The sequence below is a fragment of the Plecotus auritus genome, assembly GCF_963455305.1.
Source record: "Plecotus auritus genome assembly, chromosome: 5".
NCBI classification, from domain to species: domain Eukaryota; kingdom Metazoa; phylum Chordata; class Mammalia; order Chiroptera; family Vespertilionidae; genus Plecotus; species Plecotus auritus.
Window position 1 is genome coordinate 170,540,083 of NC_137776.1, and position 20,202 is coordinate 170,560,284.

Here is a 20,202-nt window from a genome sequence, read left to right on the forward strand (position 1 = left end):
CTCTGGCAGGTAGGGTCCCTCGGCCTGGCCTGCGGGGATCGGGCCGAAACCGGCTCTCCGACATCCCCCGAGAGGTCCTAGAGTGTGAGAGGGCATTCTGCAAAGTTGCTGTCATACAGGGTGTGGAACGCAAATGCAAATGTTCAGTAAACCAGAATCAGGCCGACAGTGCCCCAGCAACAACATAACCCATGGTCAAAGGTAGAATTGCGTGGCCCCGTGAGAAATCGGGCTCCCTCCTCTCTGGTTCCAGGGTACATCACCTGAGAACCACCACTGCCAAGTCACTGCAGCTCCGCAGTGCCTGCTTTGAGCGTCTGCCCCTGGTAGTCAGCGCATGTCATAGTGACCAGTAGGATGGTAGGAGGGACACTTAGCATATGAGCCTTTTATATATATAGACTAGAGGCCTGGTGCATGAAATTCGTGCATGGGGGGGGGTCCCTCAGCCCAGTCTGCACCCTCTTCAATCTGGGACCCCTTGAGGAATGTCCGACCGCCCGCTTAGGCCCGATCCCAGGCCTAAACGGGCAGTTGGACATCCCTCTCACAATCCAGGACTGCTGACTCCCAACCGCTCACCTGCCTGCCTGCCTGATTGCCCCTAACCGCTTCTGCCTGCCTGCCTGATCACCCCCTAACCACTCCCCTGCCAGCCTGATCGACGCCTAACTGCTCCCCGGCCAGCCCAATTGCCCCTAACTGTCCTCCCCTGCAGGCCTGGTAACCCCCAACTGCCCTCCCCTGCTGTCTTGGGAACCCCTAACTGCCCTCCCCTGCTGGCCTGGTCACCCCTAACTGCCCTCCCTTGCTAGCCTGATAGCTCACAACTGCCCTCCCCTGCAGGCCTCGTCCCCCGCAACTGCCCTCCCCTGCAGGCCTGGGTCCCTCCCAACTGCCCTCCCTTGTTGGCCTGGTCACCCCCAACTGCCCTCCTCTGCTGGCCTGGTCACCCCTAACTGCCCACAACTACCCTCCCCTGCAGGCCATCTTGTGGCAGCCATCTTGTGTCCACATGGGGGCAGCCATCTTGTGTCTTGGAGTGTCAGTCAATTTGCATATTACTCTTTTATTAGATAGGATGTTTGGGGATGGCTACACAACATTGTATTTAATGCCACTGAATTGTACACTTACACGTGGACACAATGATATATATTATGTTATGTATAGTTTACCACACAAAAAATAACAACAAAAAGAGAACGTACCATTAAAAACATTTTTTTGGACTTCGGCTCAAGGATTCCCCAGAAGCTTGGCCAAACCTTCCTGGACTGCCCAGCATGTACGATGCTTCCACCCAAGCTTCTCTCCCTCTCCTTCACTTGGGATTGGACTTGCATCTGGGTCTTCTCGTTCTCGGGCCTTCCCCAGTTCCCCCCCCTTCCCTCCACACACAGTTCCCCTAGTACAGCCTGTGCGCATTTCATTTTACCTTGGCACCTGCTTCCTGAAGGACGAGGATTAACACCCAGAGTGAATGCAGCTGCTGCACTTGTACCCAGGCACCTGCGAGGCCCCTCCCTGGGCATCCTCAGAGTAATTACCAGGACGCACTGAGCCACAGCAGGCTAATTCACTTCAAAAAAGCTTTTATTGAATTCAATTCCCAAAAGCACTGATTTTTGAGACAATTTTGATAGGACCCTGAATGTTTGCAGGGCTATTTTTGGCTACTGTAAAAAACACACGCACATCAGGATGGCCCTACTATGAGGGATGGACAGTTCTAGAAGGCACTGACCAGTGACAGGGGTGGGGCCTGCCCTTCCTCAGGCAGCCAGCTCCGCAAGGGCCCTGTCCAAGGGGTCCATAGACCAGTAGTCGTCATCCCAGCCAAGGAACCAGCCCACGAAGGAGGGGGGCTCAAAGCCTTGCTTGACCATGGTGATGGGGGTCCGCCTGTCACGATTCGCTGGGTCCGTATCGATATACCGCTTAGCTGCATACACACATACAGGAGAAGGAAACCAGGAATCCTCAGTGCCTCCCTCGCCAGGGAGAGGGTTCAGAGCAGGAGTTACCTTAGATCAGTGGTCGGCAAACTGCGGCTCGCGAGCCGCGATTTGCTGCTCTGTTGACTAATGAGTTTGCCGACCACTGACCTAGACTCTCGATTCCAATAATTACAGGCTGTTGTTCCTTGTGATTAAGCCCCTATCTCTGTGGTCAGCAAACTCATTAGTCAACAGAGCGGCAAACCGTGGCTCGCGAGCTGCATGTGGCTCGCGAGTCGCAGTTTGCTGACCACTGCCTTAGATGGTTTTTGGTCCTACTGTCCCTAATGCCCAATCTCTGCACTGGACACCACTGTCCCTTAAGTGCAATGATACTCACAGGACTCTCCCAACACCCCGCCCAGGAACCCAGGAGGGGACGGGGTTACAGCTCAACCTCCTGCCTGGATCATTTCTCTCTTGCTGTCCCCTAATGGGAGATGTTAAAGAACCAGCTCTGGGAATCCCGGCTCCCAAATCAAGTTCATTCTGTTTTCCATCACAGAAACCCCAGTAAGATCAGTCTTTGGGCATTCTGGGAACTCGAGCAGCTGCTCTCTGCTCCTTCCTTTCCCTGGCGTGACCTGAGGCTTTCTGAAGGCGCTCTCTCCACCCCAGGCAGGGCTCCCGTGGGACTGACCATGGATGAGGAAGTCCCCACCCCACTGTCATGAACTCCCAGACTCTAAGGAAGCTGCTCCCACCCCACCGTGTGAAACGACCCACAGACAGACGTGGGTCCTCACCAGAGTTCAAGGCTTCCGTCTTCTCCTCTTCTTGAGAATCCTTTCCAACCCAGACAAAGACCTGTGAAATAAAAAGTGCATGAGGGTGCTGGCCAAGCTCACTGCCGGACGAGGAGGGGAGGTTCCAGGCGCAGGTCTGGACAAACCCTCGGCTGGCAGAGCACACAGACGACTAGGATTTGAAATGCACTTTTCCAGCAACACCTGGCACTGCCTCTTTTAAGTCCTCTGTCAACACCTTAGAGCTGGAAGTCTAGGTCCTCCCACTCCCTCGGGCCCTGAGAGCCTTTGCCTTCTGTCCTTCACCCACCTGGTCCCAGGTGTCCAGGAGCATGACGTCATCAGTGGCCAGGTCTTCCTGCATGAGCTCGCCAGGGACCTCTTCGATCTGGGAAGGAAGGAACGGAAGAGGTGAAACAAAGCGCCCTGCCAGCCCTCTTCCTTCCCTGGGAAGGCTCCCCACAGCACAGAGGAGGGAGCTGCAGAGCCGGCTCTGGCCAGCAGGGGGCTCCCTCCTCTGTGCTGTGCCAGCAGATCTGCCGCTCCCTGCCCCTACTGCCCTGGGCCCTGCTCCCTGAAACATGCCCCTCCCCACTTCCCCCACCTCCCACCCCTGGTACACGCAGGCACTCACCACAAAACGTCCGATCTTGTTGGAGCAGGCAAAGAGGCGAGGAGGGTGGGCGTCCATCTTCTTGTCCTTCAGCCGTGGGGACGTGCGGTAGGTGGCCTTCCCACCCAGGGCCTCCCAGAAGCTGTCTGTGAGGGGAGGCCACACAAATCGCCATCTGACACCACTGCCTCCCTGGCACTTCTCATCAGTCTGGAACAAGCCCTGCCCTAGAGCAGCCACCGCTCTCAGTCCCCACCCTCCATCTTAAAATCCCAGGGGGCCCAGGAGGGACACGGGGCCTGAGAGATTCAAAGGTGATGAAACGGAGCCCGGAGGGACAGACTTGGCAGTAGATGCATGACAGCAGGGCAGGATAAGGACAATTATTCCCACTCAGCAAATGAGCTGATTGGGGCTCAGAGAGATGCAGCCACACACTCGACATCACACAGCCAGTACTCGAGTGCAGCCAGGATGCAGATCCTTCCAAACTCCCATCCCCATAGTCTTTCCACTATACCTGCTCTGTCCACATGTGACTATTTAAATTTTAAATTCATTCAAATGAAATACAATGAAAAATTCAGTTCCTCACGCTAATTTCCACCAGTGACATTTCAAGTGCTCATTAGCTACACGAGACTGATGGCCACCAAATTGGACCTGGCAGATAAAGAGCATGTCCACCCTCTCAGAAGGTTCCACCAGACACGCTGCTCTTTCCTGGGTCTATGAAGCACCAAACAGGAGGGAGTGGGATTAAAAGAAGAGCAGAGAGACTGAGCAGAGAGATGCTCCTGGCTTGTGTTCTGGAAACAGAGGGGGGCCCATGGCACTTTGGTGCACAGAGTCTAAAGATTAGAAGAGACCGCTGCCCCTGCCTATGGTCTTTCAAGGCTTCCTAGCAAATGACCACCTCCTCCAGCAGCCTTCCCTGACTGCCCCAGCCCACACTGAGCTCTCCTTTCTCTAACTCCTGGAGGCCTCTCTCTCACACCACTGCCCTCATTTTCATCCAACGTGCTTTTACTTATCACACTTTAGGAGACAGCAGTGAGAAAGGGTGAGGATATAGAGCCCCCAAAGAGAAGGAAGGTAGGGTAACATAAAACCTACAGTCCACAGAGAGCAGCAGGCTCCTCTGCCCCTTGGTCCTTCCTACCTGGCTCGCTGCCTTCTGCTACCTGCACAGGTTGGGCCTGCAGCACCCTGAGCAGCTCCTGGGCCCCTGTCTTCTCTGCTTCGCTGGCTCCTGTACCCACCCATAGGTAGGCGGCCGAGGGAGTTTTCAGGACAAAGGCATCATTGGAATTCAGTGCACCAGCCTTAGGCATTATCTGGGAGGAGAGCGTTTGATTAATAGGAAACCAGACAAAATGCCCTCAGCCCCCTTCTCACCGCCCAGGAGACACTGCAGCAGGACCACCTTAGGTGGGGACTTGGATGAGCACAGCCCATTCCAGCTGAGGGCACAGACATTGGACACTGAGGGGCTTAGTTGACTTCCTGGAGTCACCAATGCCCTGTGGCTAGCCAAGGTGATTCTAGAATTCTGGGGTGCATTAACAGAGGTTGAGTGCCCAGAATAAAGGAAGTGATAGTCCTATTCTCTCTTAGGCTGCTCAGACCATTCTGTAGGATTATGTTCAGGTGTGCACCTTCCATCATGAAAGGGACAGCAGCCACCTGAAAAGTAATCGGTAAGTGCCCAGATGCTAAAGCCTGAACTCCCTGCAAGTAGTGAGCTCCCTGTTATGGAGATGTGCAAGGGGCCCTGGGCATCCTTGAACAAGGGGAAGTCTAAGACATACAATCTTGCTGCTAGGTACAAATAGTTGCTTCTTAACCCCTCACCCAATCCTGTACCCAGAGGTCTGCCCATCAAGCCTTGGAGGTTTCTAGGAGGCCACACCCTTCTGGGGTCCAGGGTCTGGGTGTTAGTTACCTCAACAGCTCGGGTGGCTCCAGAGCTGCTGGCCCGGACTTGGAAGAGGCGAGTACTGGCAGGGGCTGTCTGCCCACCCTCGCGGGAGGTGCCACCCTTATAGATGATCATGGGCTTCCCGCCAAACAGGCTCATGAGGTGGGCGGGCTCCTTGCCTTGGACCACTCGGCTCTGGCAAGAAGATAAGAGAGCAAGTCAGAAAAGTGGGGGCATTAGTCTTTCCTCCCTCCCTGCATAGCATGGCCCAGGCCAACCTCCCAAACGAGGCCATCACACTTGTGTGTGTGTGGTGTGGAGCTGACCCTACAGCACACAGGGCTGTGCAGGGCAAAGGGAATTCTAGGAAAACTAGAGCCACCGCTATGACTGGAGGTCCCTCCGGCACTGCCTCAGTTGCTCTCCCATCCCAAGAGGACCTGCTTTGCTGACCTGACCCTGAGTCTAGGCCAAGAAGCAAGAGAGCCCATGTTTGCAAATGTTCCCTTAAATGGAAGTACAGGGATTGTTCGTGGACATGCTTTCAGGACGGTGACATCAGCTCCAGGCACAAAAGCCAGTGGTGGTGAGAAGCGAACCTTCCAGATCTGGAGACGCCTCCCGCACAGTCAGTGTGCCCCAGATGCAGGCTGCAGGTATAGGCCAAGATATATCACATCTACTCCTGCCCATGTGCCCACTCAGATCCCAGTTGTGGCCCCTCAAGCTAAATCTAGGAGGAAATCTCATGTGTGTGCTGGGAGTACTGTGCTCATTCCCCAGTTTGACCCCCCACTGCTGGGTTAGAGCTCAGATCCCAGCACCGCACTGATGGTGACATTTTGGGCTCATGTCTCAACCTCTCAGGTTCTTCCTCGTAAAGTGAGGCCAGAATGCCCAGCATCCAGAGACCACCACTGTCACAAAGTTAAGGGCACAAACCTCGGATCTGAACCTAGAGTCCCACCCACTCCAGGTGTAGGATAGAGGAGGGAGAATTCTGTCTCTTTCCCCCTTATCTTCCCAACTTGGCTCTGCTGCCCTGCAGGGCCCCACACTGTAGCCAGAACAACCTTTCAGACCCCCAAATCACCTCACATCAGATTTATCCCTCAATAATATTCCCTTGCTCTCAGGATCAAGGTCAACATCCTCACCATGGCTTCCGTGTTCTCTGAGCATCTCTCCAGGCTCCTATCATTCTAATACCCAATGCCGCCCCCTTGCCCCCATTCTCCCACTTCAGGGCCTTTGCAGTAACTCTTCCCTCTGCCTGGAATGTGCTTGCCTTCACACTTTACCTGGCCAACTCTTACCCATTCGTTAGGCCCCAGCTGCAAGTCCCTTCCTTCAGAGGGTGAGGATAGGGGTCCTCCTCTAATCGGATTACATCCTAGCTGGGATCTATATCCTTACACTTAACATGCATGTATAAGGGGCCTACTATGGGCCAGGCATGGCTCTAGTCTAGATGCTTTACAAATACTAACGCTTCATCTGCACAGCACTCCTACCAGATAGGTGCTGTTATTATTCACAATTTGAGAACAAAGTATAAAGAGGCTCAGAGACTTGCCCATGGTTGCCCATAGGTGAAGACAGGATTCAGTCCTAAGCAGGCTGCCACCAAGCCCATGCTCTGAGCTGCTCTCCCGTTTTTCTCCTACAGCGTCTTAGGGTTTTCACTCACTGCATGTAACAGTGTGTGATTTGATCTCCGGTGTGATTACGCACCCGGGTGTGTGCATGTCTGGTAAACGTCTTTCTGTCCCCTGGACTAGAAACCCATCAGGGCAGGCGCAGGTCTGTGTGTTCATGGCTACAGGTGCAGTGCCAGGCACAATGTTTGTTGGATGGGTGGATGGATGGACTGATAAACAGACAGATGAGTGAACAGATAGACCAGGACCAGAATGTGGCCCAGAGAGGCGCAGGACTGGGCTCACCTGGACAGGGGTACCTCCCAGCTCCTCATCCAGCTGTGCAGTCAGGATGGCAGACGCAGCGACCTCATCCTGGGTGGACTGGGCACCCTGCCTGGAAGAGGGAGGACGTGATACTTAGTACTGGGGTTCACACCGAGACCTGAGTCTCTCCTTGGACCTGAGCCTGAGAAACCCACAAATCACCAGATTACAGACAATCAAACTGACACCAGAGAGAGCAAGGGATTCTCTGAACAACAACCACACAATGTTCATAACAGCAAAAGACTGCAATAATCCAAGTATTCATCAGCAGGAAATCTGTTAAACTACAGTTCAGCCACACCCTGGAATATTATGCAGCTATCAAAAAGAGCAAGGAAACTCGCTGACACAGATTGGTCTCCAGGAAGTATAAGTGAGAAAAGCAAAGTGCAGGACAATATATAAAGTATGCTATCTTTTGTGTAAAGAAGGGAGAGAACTAGGAATATGGGGTCATATTTGCTTGTGTTTGCATGAAGAATTACTGGAAGGCTATCCAAAAAACTAATAAAAGTGGCGACTCATGGAGGGGTGAAGTTAGAAAACAGGACTGGGAACAAGATTTCTAAATACATACTTTTTAATTCTGTTTTGATTTTCTGAATTAAAAAAATGTGTTACCTATCTTTAAAAAATTAAAAATAATTTTTCATTAGAAAATAGGTGGAAGAATAAACACCTGTGTGCACAGTACTTAGAGTGAAATGTGGGGGAGATTTTCTACGGGTTTGTTTCTCCCTATTCCATCCCTATTCACCACATCTCTTACAATGGCCATGGAATGTTTTTATAAGAATAGCTTAAAAGTCCTTCCAAGAAATAAGACAAGTGGTGTTGCTCTTTGCATGAGAGCCATTCCCAGCAGAGTGTGTCCCATCTCGGGCCCACATACAATTAGACATACCCTTCAGCCCCTCAGGGCTCCCACATTCTACCCATAGCACGTGGCCCCAGTACCTCACCAGTTATAGATGATCTGGCCCTGGCGGCCACCGTGGCGGTAGTTGTACAGGATGATGTAGCTGTCCCCACCGTAGAACTGTCCATACGTAGCGGGGTCCACAGGCACTTTGTTGGAGCCTTCAATTCTCCAGATCTGCCAGAGCAAAGCTGGACTCAACCTGGTGCGGCGCCCCACCCCCCAGTTCAGCCCCACCACAGTGACTCCCCCTGGGACAAGCTTTTGATAGGTGACTCCACCTGGGCTCAGAATGAAGCTAAATAATTTACCCAAATCACAGGGCCACTCGGATTCAAACCCTTCTCTGAATTCCTGCCCTCCCCCCCCCCCACTGCCCCGTACTTCCTCCTCAGAGGGATCAGCACAGGCACTGGCAGCTGGCTTTTAGTAAGCATAGCACAGTGAGAGCTGAGGGCACAAAACAACATACGACCCAGATCCAGACCAGCCTCTACCCCCTTAGAGGTTGTGTGACCTGGAACAACTTGCTTAAACTCTATGAACCTCAGTTTCCTCATCTGAAAAATGGAAAGGTTGTTGTGAAGATCAAGTGAGTTTATTCATGAAAGTCTAGCACAGAGCCTGGCCCGGGGTGCTAGCTCTGCAGTGCGGCAGCTACTTTATTATTAGAATTATTATTGTTGTTATTACTAATTTTGCCATTATCGGTATCATCATTGAATTGTCTGGACGCTACAGATCGCCTCCAGAGGCAGGGCCATCACTAGGTGACCTCAGAATGATCCCTGCTGGCAGATCTCTTTCCAGAGCTCTGGTGACAGGGTTTTTCCGGGCGGCCATGAGGCCCTGCAGCGCCACCTGGTGGTGCTGCGCGGACTCTGAGTCCTGCAAGTCCCAAGAAGCAGAGGCTCAGAATCTCAGGACCTTCAAATTCTTGAAGGTGATGGAGTGGGATTAAACCTCATTTTGAAGGTAAAAAAAGTGAAGCTCAAAGAGGTTAAGTTACTCACCCAACGTCACACAGCCAGGCGGCCAGGGCTCTTTCCATACTACCCTACCCTGAACATTTTCACTGCATCCTCTCCTCCCACTCAAGGAATGAATGAATGAATGAATGAATGAATGATAGCAATGATACAAATTATAATAAAAATTAACCTTTTTGCTATTTCTATCATGTGGAATGGAATCCATGTTTGCTAGAAGCAGATTCTATCTCATAAACATCTCTAAACTCCAGCCCACTCTTCGCCATCTTCACTGTCTTCCTGGTCTCAAGGTCGTCTTCTCTTCCCTAAACTACCATAACAATCTCGTCGTGGGGTCTCTACCTTCATTTTCCTGCCTCTAAACCATTTTCACAGAGTTCTGAAAGCACAGAACGGAGCCTGTCACATTTCTGCTTTTATCACTAGCACCCACATGTTGCAGGGGTAAGTCCACACCCTCCTGGAGGATGTCCTCAGCACCAGGCTCTGGGACAACTTCCAGCCTCCTGTAAGACCCACTGCTCCTCTCTGGCAGCAAATCCATATTCATACTAAGAGCCAAGCCAGTGCCCCCATCTCTATGAAGACTGCACAGACCATCCTACCCTCACTGTCTTCCTCTGTCCCCATAATCCCTTTGCTGGCCTCCTATCTTCCACCGACCACACAGGTCTGAGCAATCAGCTGTGACTATGGTCACCTCCCTTCTCAGGCCAGGCACTTCTCATAGGCAGGTGGGTCCTGAGACACTTGGCACACAGGGCCTAGCACACAGTAGGTGCTTAGAGTATGCTGGCTATAAAAACTAAGACAAAAGTATCTCATCCACCAGAACTGTGGTCCAAACCCCATAGAGAAAAGTCCACGGGGAAGCAGGAGGCCATGCATGGGCCAGATGTGCCTAGGAGGGAGCGAGGGAGGGGCCTGGACATGCCCACCCCAGCCCCAGGTACCTGCTTCTGGCCTGTGCCGTCATCATCCATGCCATGCTGGGCAGCCATGGCAGTGGAAGTGTGCAAGGTGGCGGCGTCGAAGGGCACCCTCTCCACATTGGCGATGTGGCTGGAGAGATAGGTCAAGCCCAGGCCATCTGTCTGGTCAGGGTCCCGCCAGTTCTTGAAGAACTGCTTGAACAGTGGGGTCTCACCGCCCTCAGGAAGGACAGCGACCTGGAAGGGGTCAGAGAAGAGCAGGATGTGGCTGGGACCCCCAGGACAGCAGGGGTCCTAGGAGCCTCAGTCCACACTGAGGGGGGACACCCACCCCAGGCCAGCCCTTTCTCACCCAAACTGGACCCACCCTCACTCTCCTACCTGACTCCAGACTCACCTGGGTCTGCCTGGGGTAGTCCATCTTGGAGATGAAGTCAGTGGCTGTTTTGAGGGCAGCTTTCCTCTCCTCGGTATTGGCCCCCCTGCCTATCGGCAGACAGAAGATAAGGGACCTGGGGTCAGGGCTGCGCCCTAACGTTCCATGGTCCAGAGAAGGTAGCAGCCAGACCTCCCCTCTTACTCTTCTTAGACTATGGGCAGCCAAAGTGAGAGACACCCCTTCCTAGAGCTGACCATTCCCAGATCCCCTGCAGTCCAGCAGGGATCCTGGCTGATGTCAGCAACCACAGCCACCGTCTTGGACAATTGACTGTGCTTAGGACTACACATAGGTATTTTCATTTTAATCCACATAATGACCCTAGGTGTGATAAAGAGCAATATTATCTCGTCCCCATTTACATATAAGGAAACCAGTGTCTCAGAGAGGTTAAGCGACTTGACCATAGCCACTCAGCAAGTGGGAAAGCTCTATCTGCCCCATTGATTCTGAAGCCTGCATACCACACACTCGGGCTCCTACTCTCCCCTGGGCCATCTTTCCTCCACCTGCACAGTCTGAAGTGTTTCCCAACCCTGAGAGCATCCCTGTGTCTGGTGTCTGGACAGCTCCTGCCCCCAGCCTTCTCATTGCCAAGGTTGAGGAGCCAAGAAGATGATGATGATGATGACGACAATGACGATAGCCACATGCGTTCAACTCTCTCTCCCTCTCCGCCATGCTCTGCACCCACTGCCTCCTTCCCCTGCTGTCTTCTCCCTCTGGACTAATGAGAAAGCATCTGAGGACAATGCTGATGCACTTGCTCAGAAACATTTGGGCCAGCATCTTCCAGGAGCCTCCCTTAATCAGCACCCAAGACAGTCCACAGAGTCCACGACCCCCAGCACAGTATTTCTCCATAGAAACCAGACCACCTTTATGCAAAGCCCCCAATACATTAGCAAGTTAAAGGCACTGGACAAGTCCTGCAGTAAACAAGCCTGTGAACGTAATTTCCCCCAGTGTTGACCATAAACTTATTTGACCACAAAGCTATATACAAATTTTTTACATATTTTTTATATGATGCCAATTAACTTCTTCAAAAACTGGTGTTATGACACATTTGGGAAACACTAGTTTTAGCCCGAATAGGAAGTCTGAGACCCACAGAGGCAAGTAAATTACCCAAGATCACACAGCGAGTCAACCGCAAAGCCAGGGCTATAGCTCGACCCCCGGTTTCCATTGAGGAGCCTGCCACTGCCTTGGGGTCCATGGAACACACTCTATTTCCCTCCTGAGCTGAGTGCCTGCCAAGCTCAAGGAGCTTCCACCAAGGCCCAGCTAGTTAAGAGCCCTTTCCCAGCCCCAGTACCTTTCCAGACAAAGATTTTCCCGTCTTTGCCATGGTCCAGGATGAAGCAGTCCTCTGACTTCAAGGCCCCCTGGGCGAAGGGGTTCTCATCAGCCACCAGCAACACTGACATGGTGCCCGCACCATTGGAGACCTAAGGGGATAGGAGAAGAGCCCCGATGTGAGTAACTTCCACCACCTGAGGCTGCCCAGAGGGCACCCCAAGCCAACACAAGTCCACATCCCAACCCCTGCCACAAACACAGGGCAGAGTAATGCCTGGGCTTGTGTCCTCAGGCTCTGAGCCTCACTCAGATCTTCTTTCTCTTTTTCTGCTTTGTCACGGCCATGTCTGTGACCCACACACAGGTGGAACATGGAATGGGCAAGGGAATAAAATGCAGGTGGCGTAGGAGAAGAATGGTACAATTGGCTGAGAAGATAGTTAATCTCATCAGGAAAAAATAAATAAATAAAAGTAAATGCAATGTGGTAGCTTGAACTGGAATCTGGGATAAAAAATTGGGGAAACCTGAATAAAGTCTGTAGTTCAGTTACTAGCGTGGAACCAGTGTTAATGTCTTCGTTTTGACAAATGTACCTGGTTATGTTACATATTAAGGAGATGCTGACGAAGGAGATATATGAGAACACTTTGTACTATCTCTGCAATTTTTCTGAAAACCTAAAAACGATTCCAAAATAAAAAGTTCATTAAGTTATTTTTTAACAGTGAACTATATCAATCAAAATTCAAAAGACTGACAATACCCAGTGTGGACAAGGCTCTGGGCACACAAGCACTTTCAAACCCCCGGGGAGGGCTATTTGGGAGCTCTTCCAGAGGGCAGCTTGGTAGTAATATGTGTTCAAACTTTACATAATGAGTGTTCGGTTCGTACTGAGTACTTCGTATGTGCTAGCACTGTTCGGAGCAATTTGTGTAACTGATAGCTTACATAATTATAGAACTCCTTAATCCTTGCCACAACCCTATGATAATTCTACTACTACCCCCATTTTATCACATGGACACCAAGGCGCAGAGAGGTGAAGCAACCTGCACACTAGAGAGCACCAGCCTGGGATTCGAGCCCAGGCAGTCTGACTCCAGAACTTCAATCACCGACCCACTGTTCAGCCTGTGACCATGTCTAGGAACTTGTTCTACTGCCATATTTAGCACAAGTGCAATCGGACTGTCTGCAATAGGAAAAGGCGGAAACATTTGCTAATGTCCATCATTAAGAATATGCTGAAACTCTTATGCTCCTGAAATAGACCACCATAAAGGGCCATGTGGGTCTAGTTTACAAAGGTATTCATGACCACAGCTGAGGGGAGAAATGAAGGCCACAGAACAGCATGAATAGTTTGGATCTATTTGTATCAAGTAGAGATGGACAAAGTATATAATTAGATGCAGAAAGATGTAATCTGGACTTCCCCCCACCCCATTAAATGGTAACCATGGTAACCCATGGAGAGGGGAGGAAGGGAACCATTTTTAAAAATTGCATATTGTTACTTTTGAAATTAAAATACATTTTAAAATAGTACTGGTTATCTTAAACCAGTCAGATTAAGGAGATTCTTTTTCTTTTTTTTAAATATATTTTTATTGATTTCAAAGAGGAACGGAGAGGGAGCAAAAGATAGAAACATCACAATGATGAGAGAGAATCATTGATCAGCTGTCTCCTGCATGCGCCCTACTGGGGATCAAGCCTGTAACCCTGGCATGTGCCCTTGACCACAATCGAATCCGGGACCCGTCAGTGCATAGGCCAACCCTCTATCCACTGAGCCAAGCCCACTAGGACCTTTTATTCTCTCTCTCTCTCTCTCTCTCTCTCTCTCTCTCTCTCTATATATATATATATATATATATATATATATATATACACACACACACACATATGTGTGTATGGGTGTGTGTGTGTATGTATGTATTTACTTATTTAATTTTTATTCAATTTATTGGGGTGACATTGGCTAATAAAAGTATATAGGTTGCAAGTGTCAATTCCATAAGACATCATCTGTATATTATATCTTTTTATATTTTTGAGTATTGCTATTTTATTTTTATAGTGAATATGCATTACTTTATCAAAATAAAAAGCACTAATGTGGGTTTTTTTTTGGAGGTAATGAACATCTGTGCCCCATTTAAGCCCAAGGCACAACTGGAGTGTCATAGCTACGTGGGGCTTTCTCCTGGAGCTCAGCCACCAGGCCAAAGTTCCTTAGCTCAAGAGAAGCCTCAATTCAGTTTTAAAAATCACAAGGAAGAAATTATAAATAAAGTCATTAACCATAACCCTCCCCCTGAAAAAAAAATATACCACATGCCCATTTCTGTAGCATTTCCCCAAGTACTTTCCTAAAACGCTTTCCTGTCATTTTTCTCTGTGGATTCTAAGAAACTCTGCAAAGTTCACTTTACTGCCCTTCTCCCCATTTTACAGACTAGAAAACTGAGTCCCAGAGAGAGGACATGTACTGCCAAGACCCCATGGATGAACATGACACAGATGTGTCTGTGGTCAATGGCTTTCTCTTGTTCTTGGTGCAGGAGGCAAAGGCAGTAGATGGCTGCCCATTGGAAACCTGCAAAAGCCAAGCCCCCTACCACACCCCCCAAGCATGCTCAGCTCAAGGCCTCACACAATGGAGCTCAGGAAGGCTCAGTCCCCTGCTTCCCTGGCATGACCCAAGGGGACAGAGCAGCTGAGCCTCACCTTGTAGAGCTTGGCCAGCTTGCGGTTGGCTGCATCCTCCTTGGCTGTATCCTCAGTACCTTCGGGCAGAGTCGGCTTGGAGCCCAGCACCTGCAGAGATGGAGAGGTGGAAGAAAGGGTGGCTGTGAACTCCCAGAAGCCTCCTCCCACAGGAGAGGCCTGGACTCCTGACAGACCCCCTCCCGGGCAGGCAAGGACCACAAAGGCATCCATAGCGACCCTCCAATTAGGGGAAAACCCCTCCAGAGACAGCCTGCATTTTCACATGCCTCAACCACATCAGCCTGTCACTCTGTCTCTAAGAGTTCCGGAGGACCCCTGCTCCTCTGCCTCCAGGACGGTCCTTCAGATATTTACTCTACCATTTCCTCCTAGGCCTCCTAAGCCCGATAACTACAGCTACTGACCACACCTTCCACCCAGTGCCTTTGGGAGATCCCACTTAATGCTTACACCCATGCTAGGAGGCACAGGTTATCACTCTTACTTTACAGAAGTCCCAAGAGATGAAGAGATGGAGTGACTTATGCACACAGCTACGAGTGGCCAAGCAGAATTGAACCTGTGACTGCAGAGCTTGCTTCACTCCTCCATCCTGGCCACACTAGCCTCAACTGCCTCAACCGCCACAGCTACCAACCCTCCCAAGCCATGATTGTTTCCAGGCTCCTCATCATAATCACTTCCTGCTCTTCCTAGAAACCAAAATGCCAACACCCCCAGAAGAGCAGGAGCTAAGTGGGTGGAACAGGGTTCATAGTCTCCCCCATTTTCCTGGTGAAGTTTGCCTCTACTGACACATTCACAAAGCAAAATGGCTGACAATTGTATCACGCAGTTGACTAAACGGGCCATAAACCATCAGGTATGGGCAGAAAAGAGAGGACTGGGTCTCGGTTGTCTTTTTCTGATCTGGCTCCAGCACCAGGCTTGCTCTCAAGAGACCCGCTTCCTCAGCTACTTTGGAGGACCTGGCCCTCCCAGCTGGAGGGTGTGGCTCACGACCCCATCAAACACCAAGTCGTGGATTCCAGCCCACCTCTCAGAGGAGTCTCGGAGTTGTCAGGGAAGCTGCTCTTCCCCATTTCCTAAAGAGATCCAGCTGGATAGAAAAGCAAATTCAACTCAAAATTGCCTACTAAATGGAAGAAAGTAAAGAGCATCCTGTCTTCATGCTCAGCTCCCACCCCACACTCCTGGGACATGGCTGTCAGTACCTGGAGCATCGCCTCGGGCTCAGCGCCCTCCTCAGACACGTGCACTCGGGCCCGGCCACTCCGCTCGTTGTCCCGGATGCCCTTGGACACCTGGGTGGCCTTCAGCCTCTCAAATCGGTTGCTGTTGGAGCCACACCACTGATAGATATCCTGTAAAACAGGGACCCCAGGTAAGGCAATGCCCCAGCCTTCGTATAAGCTCTGCCCAGTGATAAGGACAGGAGGACTCTGTGGGGCGTGTGTAAGCTCTCCTTGGTCTCTGTTTGCATGGTGAGGGCCGGTGGAGTATGCACAGGTGCACATCGAGCACTATGTGTGTGATCTGAGTGCACCAGAATATGTGAGTGTATGGCTCGGAATATGAGTTTTTTCACAGATACAACTACACAGAGCATGTGTATAAAAATGTTGGCCTGCTGGTGGGAGCAGAAATGGGTACAACCAATTGGAAAACCATCTGGTCATAGCTACTAAAGCTCGGTCTATCGATATCCTATGAGCCAGCCATCCCTCTCCAAGGGCTATGCCCAACAAGTATATCCAGATATCCACCACAAGACCTGTGCAAGAACATCAGAGGAGCACCAGGTGGAATAGCCCCAACCCAGAAACTACCCCAAGGGCCCATCAACAACAGAAAGCATAAATAAATTGTGGCATATCCAGCCAATCGAATCGCATAGAATGAGGAGAATGATCAATCTACAATATGGATGGATCTCAGAAATGGAATGTTGAGCAAAAGTCAAACATAAAAATGAATGGTTCCATGTATATAAAGTTCAGAAAGAGGCAAAACTACTCTGTGCTGTTGAGAGGGTTTAGGATGGTGGTTATCCCTGGGGGTGAAGGGCCTGGAAGAGGACAGGAGGGGCCTTCTGGGGGCTGGTGATGTTCTGTTTCCTGATCTGGGTGTTGGTTACACAGTGTGTTCACACTGTGAAATGCACAGAGCTGTGCATTCATGACTCACACACTCTTTAGTGTGACTATTATACTTTAAATAAGTGTGTGCCTGCATTTGCATAGACATCACACCACCTGTAAACATAAGGTTTGGGCTCAATGTGTGTCCACGTTCATTTGCAGGTATGAGGGCCCATGGATTTGGGATGAATGGGTACAAAGCATTACACATCTATAGGTTGGGCCTGGGTAAGTGTGCCCTACACACATTGCCATATACAAGTGTGCATGTGCAGCTGCACGTCTGTCACATATATATGTGGGTCCTTGAACAACACACCCAAGTTTATGTGTGCAGACATTGATAATGGTGCCATGTCCATGCTTGGTGGGCAAGAGCCTAACATTTTTGCACATGCCTGCCATGCATTTTTAAGTGAGGGATTATATGTAAAAAGGTACACAAGATGTGTATATGAACACAAGTTGTCAAGGAATCTATATGTCAATTGAAGTCCAAGTACACTGCGCAGGAGGGCTGTGCCTATGGCATGATGGCCTTAAGTCTACACGTGTGGAGGTCTATGAGTGCTGGGTACAACTGTATCTGAGTCTTTGCAGGTGTGTCTGATTCAAGGCTAGAGCACGTGTGCCTGTTGCTTTCCCTGTCTGTGTCTTTGCATGTGTTACCATAGGTTTGTCTACCTCCCTAGAGTCAGGCCTGGCCAGGCCAGGAGTACCTCAGTGTTCCCTGGGAAAGGGCAGGGCAGGACTCACATTGCCCAGGTCCAGGATGAAGCAGTCGCCATTGTTGAAGCTCTCCCAGGACACGGGCACCTCAGTGGCACGGACCACACGCCGCCCTTTGACCTGGAAGAGTCTCTGCACCACCACCTCATTGGGTACCACGTGCTTGAATCCTGATGCCACACCTCCTTTCTGTTGGGTCAAGGAGACAGGATCAGTCCAGGGAGAGGGTCCAGAGCAGCACACATGGGGGAAAGGAATAGGGTTCAGCTGAAGGAAATCTGGCCTGTGGACCAGGGGCCTTCCAGCAGATGTCATACCAGGGGTGCACCTTGCTGCCACCCCTTTGAATTTCAAACTCCACTAACAGGACTTCTGGGGCCACTTTCCTGGATCAAAAGCTGCAAACATTCATTTCTCAAAACCAGCATTTCCCAAGGGATGTTCTAAGGAACCCTAGCCCCAAGACATTCTTCAAGAAAAGGGTCCCATGGGGATAGAGGAGGAAGCACTTTTATAAAGGCCAGAGAAGCAGCCACCCCATCCTGGCCTCTCTTTTTTAAAAGGTTGTTTTGTGTAATAAATCTTGGTTCCAATAAATCCTCTGTATATAAATTTATAAAATAAAAGAATACTTGATTTCTAATTATTGTGGACATGCATTTCCTAATTAACTCTCTCTGATCTAGAAAATTAGACTTGAAGAGATGAGTTAACAATATAATAAAAGCAATATATGCATAACCCATGGACACAGACAACAGGGTGGTGAAGGCCTGTATATGTGTATATATATATATATATATATATATATATATATATATATGCAAGCTCTTAGAAGACAGTGGATCTACAAACACGGGGCAGGAATATTTTGAAATTTTTATTAATTACTGCTTTGTATGGTCTAACCATTAGGTGAGTAGCAACTGGTATCAAATTATTTGAACAAAATGTAATAGGTTAAATTGTGTTAAAAGCCATTTTCCAAATTAAAGTAATGATACATATATCATATATAGAGATAATTCTACATCTATATGAATATACATATATAACTCCAAGAGTAGGATCATGGAGGACTTTTACTTTGAAAACCTATATTTCTATGTTTGACATTTTACAATAAGCTTGCAGCATTCTTATAGACAAATGAAGGACAAAACCTATAAAGATTTACATTTTTTAAAATGTTAAACTGTTTATAAAACAAAGAAAAATGTGGTGATTGGGGTTGTCCCCTCCACCCATTAAGCGCTGAGTTCCTTATCTGAGAAATGGGAAGGAGGACGGAAAGGCTTCAAGTGATTCTGTTTCCCATTGTGCTCCTTGGGGCCAGGGGTTTCTGGAATCAGCAGGCCTAGATTCTGTTTGAACAAAGGGTTTCAAATAACCCAGCGCCAAGGGGTCTCTAGGGTTCTGTCTGAGAGTCAAGGAGAAAAAGGAGGGGAGGAAAAGGAGAGGGAAGAGGAAGGGGGGTTTCAACAGATTCTGAAAAGTGCAGTGACTTTTAAAAGGATTTGGGGGTTGCAGAACAAGATGAGCTAGCCAGGCCCTGTGACAGCCCTTTCTAGTAGTCACTCCTGTCCCCTCCCTGCCCCTTCTCACACAACCAGGGACAGAACTGGCACTGAGGTGCAGGCTTTCACAGGAACAAGTCTTGCATAACAAGCTCTGCTCCTTGGGATCTATAATTGATGAGGGCTCCAGGCCAAGAACCTTGGGCTGGGCCTGCCAAGAGCGGGGCAGCAGGAAGGCTTGCAGAAGGTGGAAAACAGGACCGGCCTGGAACCTCACATTTGCATCAGGAGCCAGGGCCTTTCAGGATTGAAGTCCTAAATCTGGGCCTGGGTTGGGAACCCATTCCTTAGCATATGGCCCAAGAACATCTGGAAAAAAAACCCAGAGGGTGAGGGAGGCTTGCTAGCATGCCAATTCCTAGACCGGAGGTCTTGAAATGTTCACTCTGAACCAGCTCTGTGCTAGCCCTTCACACCTAGGTTTGAATCCCAGCTCCATCACTTATTAGCTATACAAGCTGCTTGACTTGTCACACAGCAGCATCAATAAGCAGACACTGACTGTTGTTACATAATAGATAAATGTTTGCTGAATAAATGCCAAATGGGGAATGTGTGAGAGCACACACCCAGTGACATACAACTGTACAACTGGCCCAAAGCCTCGCAGTTAGAGGGGTGGCCTTGAGACTGGAACCTTAATCTTTCTGGCTCCTGGTCAAGTGCTCTTTCCACTTCCTGTTCCACGAGCTGCGAAAAGGCCAGGTACTTCTCCAGGTCAGTGGTTGGGTCCTAACTTTCTCACCTCTCCTTCTTCAAGGTACCCTGGCGCCAGAATGGGGTGCAGGAAGAAGGTAGAGCCGGACAGCTCAGCAGGAAGAACTGTGGGCATGGGTGAACTGGCAGACAGGGGGCGCTAGTAAGCTCCAGGGAATCCAGCCCAACTCCACCCAGTCCAGGGCTGAGGCCTTGCTCCCAAGACACACCCCGCCTTTTGCTATCTCAGTCTCACTAGCACTTTCCCATTATTCAATTCCCTGTGCCCCATCTGGGCAGACAGGGTCATCACCCTGTTGACACAGAGCACCCTGAGGCCCAGAATGGGACAATGACTTCTATAAAGTCACACAACACATCAGCAGCACAGACTTAACTGGAGAGGCAGGCTGTGTAGTGAAAAGAAGGCTGGGAGTCTTTTCACTACAAAAGGAGATCCGGATTCTGGTCCCAGCTCTG

General features: G+C 50.0%; 1 protein-coding gene across 2 annotated transcripts in view; it reads right to left on the bottom strand.

The window, feature by feature from the left end:
• Positions 1-1,578: 1,578 nt before the first annotated feature.
• Positions 1,579-20,202, bottom strand: part of GSN (gelsolin) — a 50,118-nt gene continuing 31,494 nt past the window's right edge. For both annotated transcript variants that reach the window (XM_080671280.1, XM_080671279.1), the window contains 14 exons: positions 17,477-17,638; positions 15,794-15,943; positions 14,577-14,666; positions 11,854-11,986; positions 10,491-10,579; positions 10,115-10,330; positions 8,213-8,346; positions 7,227-7,317; positions 5,305-5,475; positions 4,522-4,696; positions 3,381-3,505; positions 3,057-3,134; positions 2,747-2,807; positions 1,579-1,945 (listed from right to left, as the gene is read on the bottom strand). In XM_080671280.1, the coding sequence (XP_080527406.1) occupies positions 1,776-1,945; positions 2,747-2,807; positions 3,057-3,134; positions 3,381-3,505; positions 4,522-4,696; positions 5,305-5,475; positions 7,227-7,317; positions 8,213-8,346; positions 10,115-10,330; positions 10,491-10,579; positions 11,854-11,986; positions 14,577-14,666; positions 15,794-15,943; positions 17,477-17,638 (1,845 nt within the window). In that variant the 3' untranslated portion in view covers positions 1,579-1,775. The remainder of the gene's footprint in view (positions 1,946-2,746; positions 2,808-3,056; positions 3,135-3,380; positions 3,506-4,521; positions 4,697-5,304; positions 5,476-7,226; positions 7,318-8,212; positions 8,347-10,114; positions 10,331-10,490; positions 10,580-11,853; positions 11,987-14,576; positions 14,667-15,793; positions 15,944-17,476; positions 17,639-20,202) is intronic.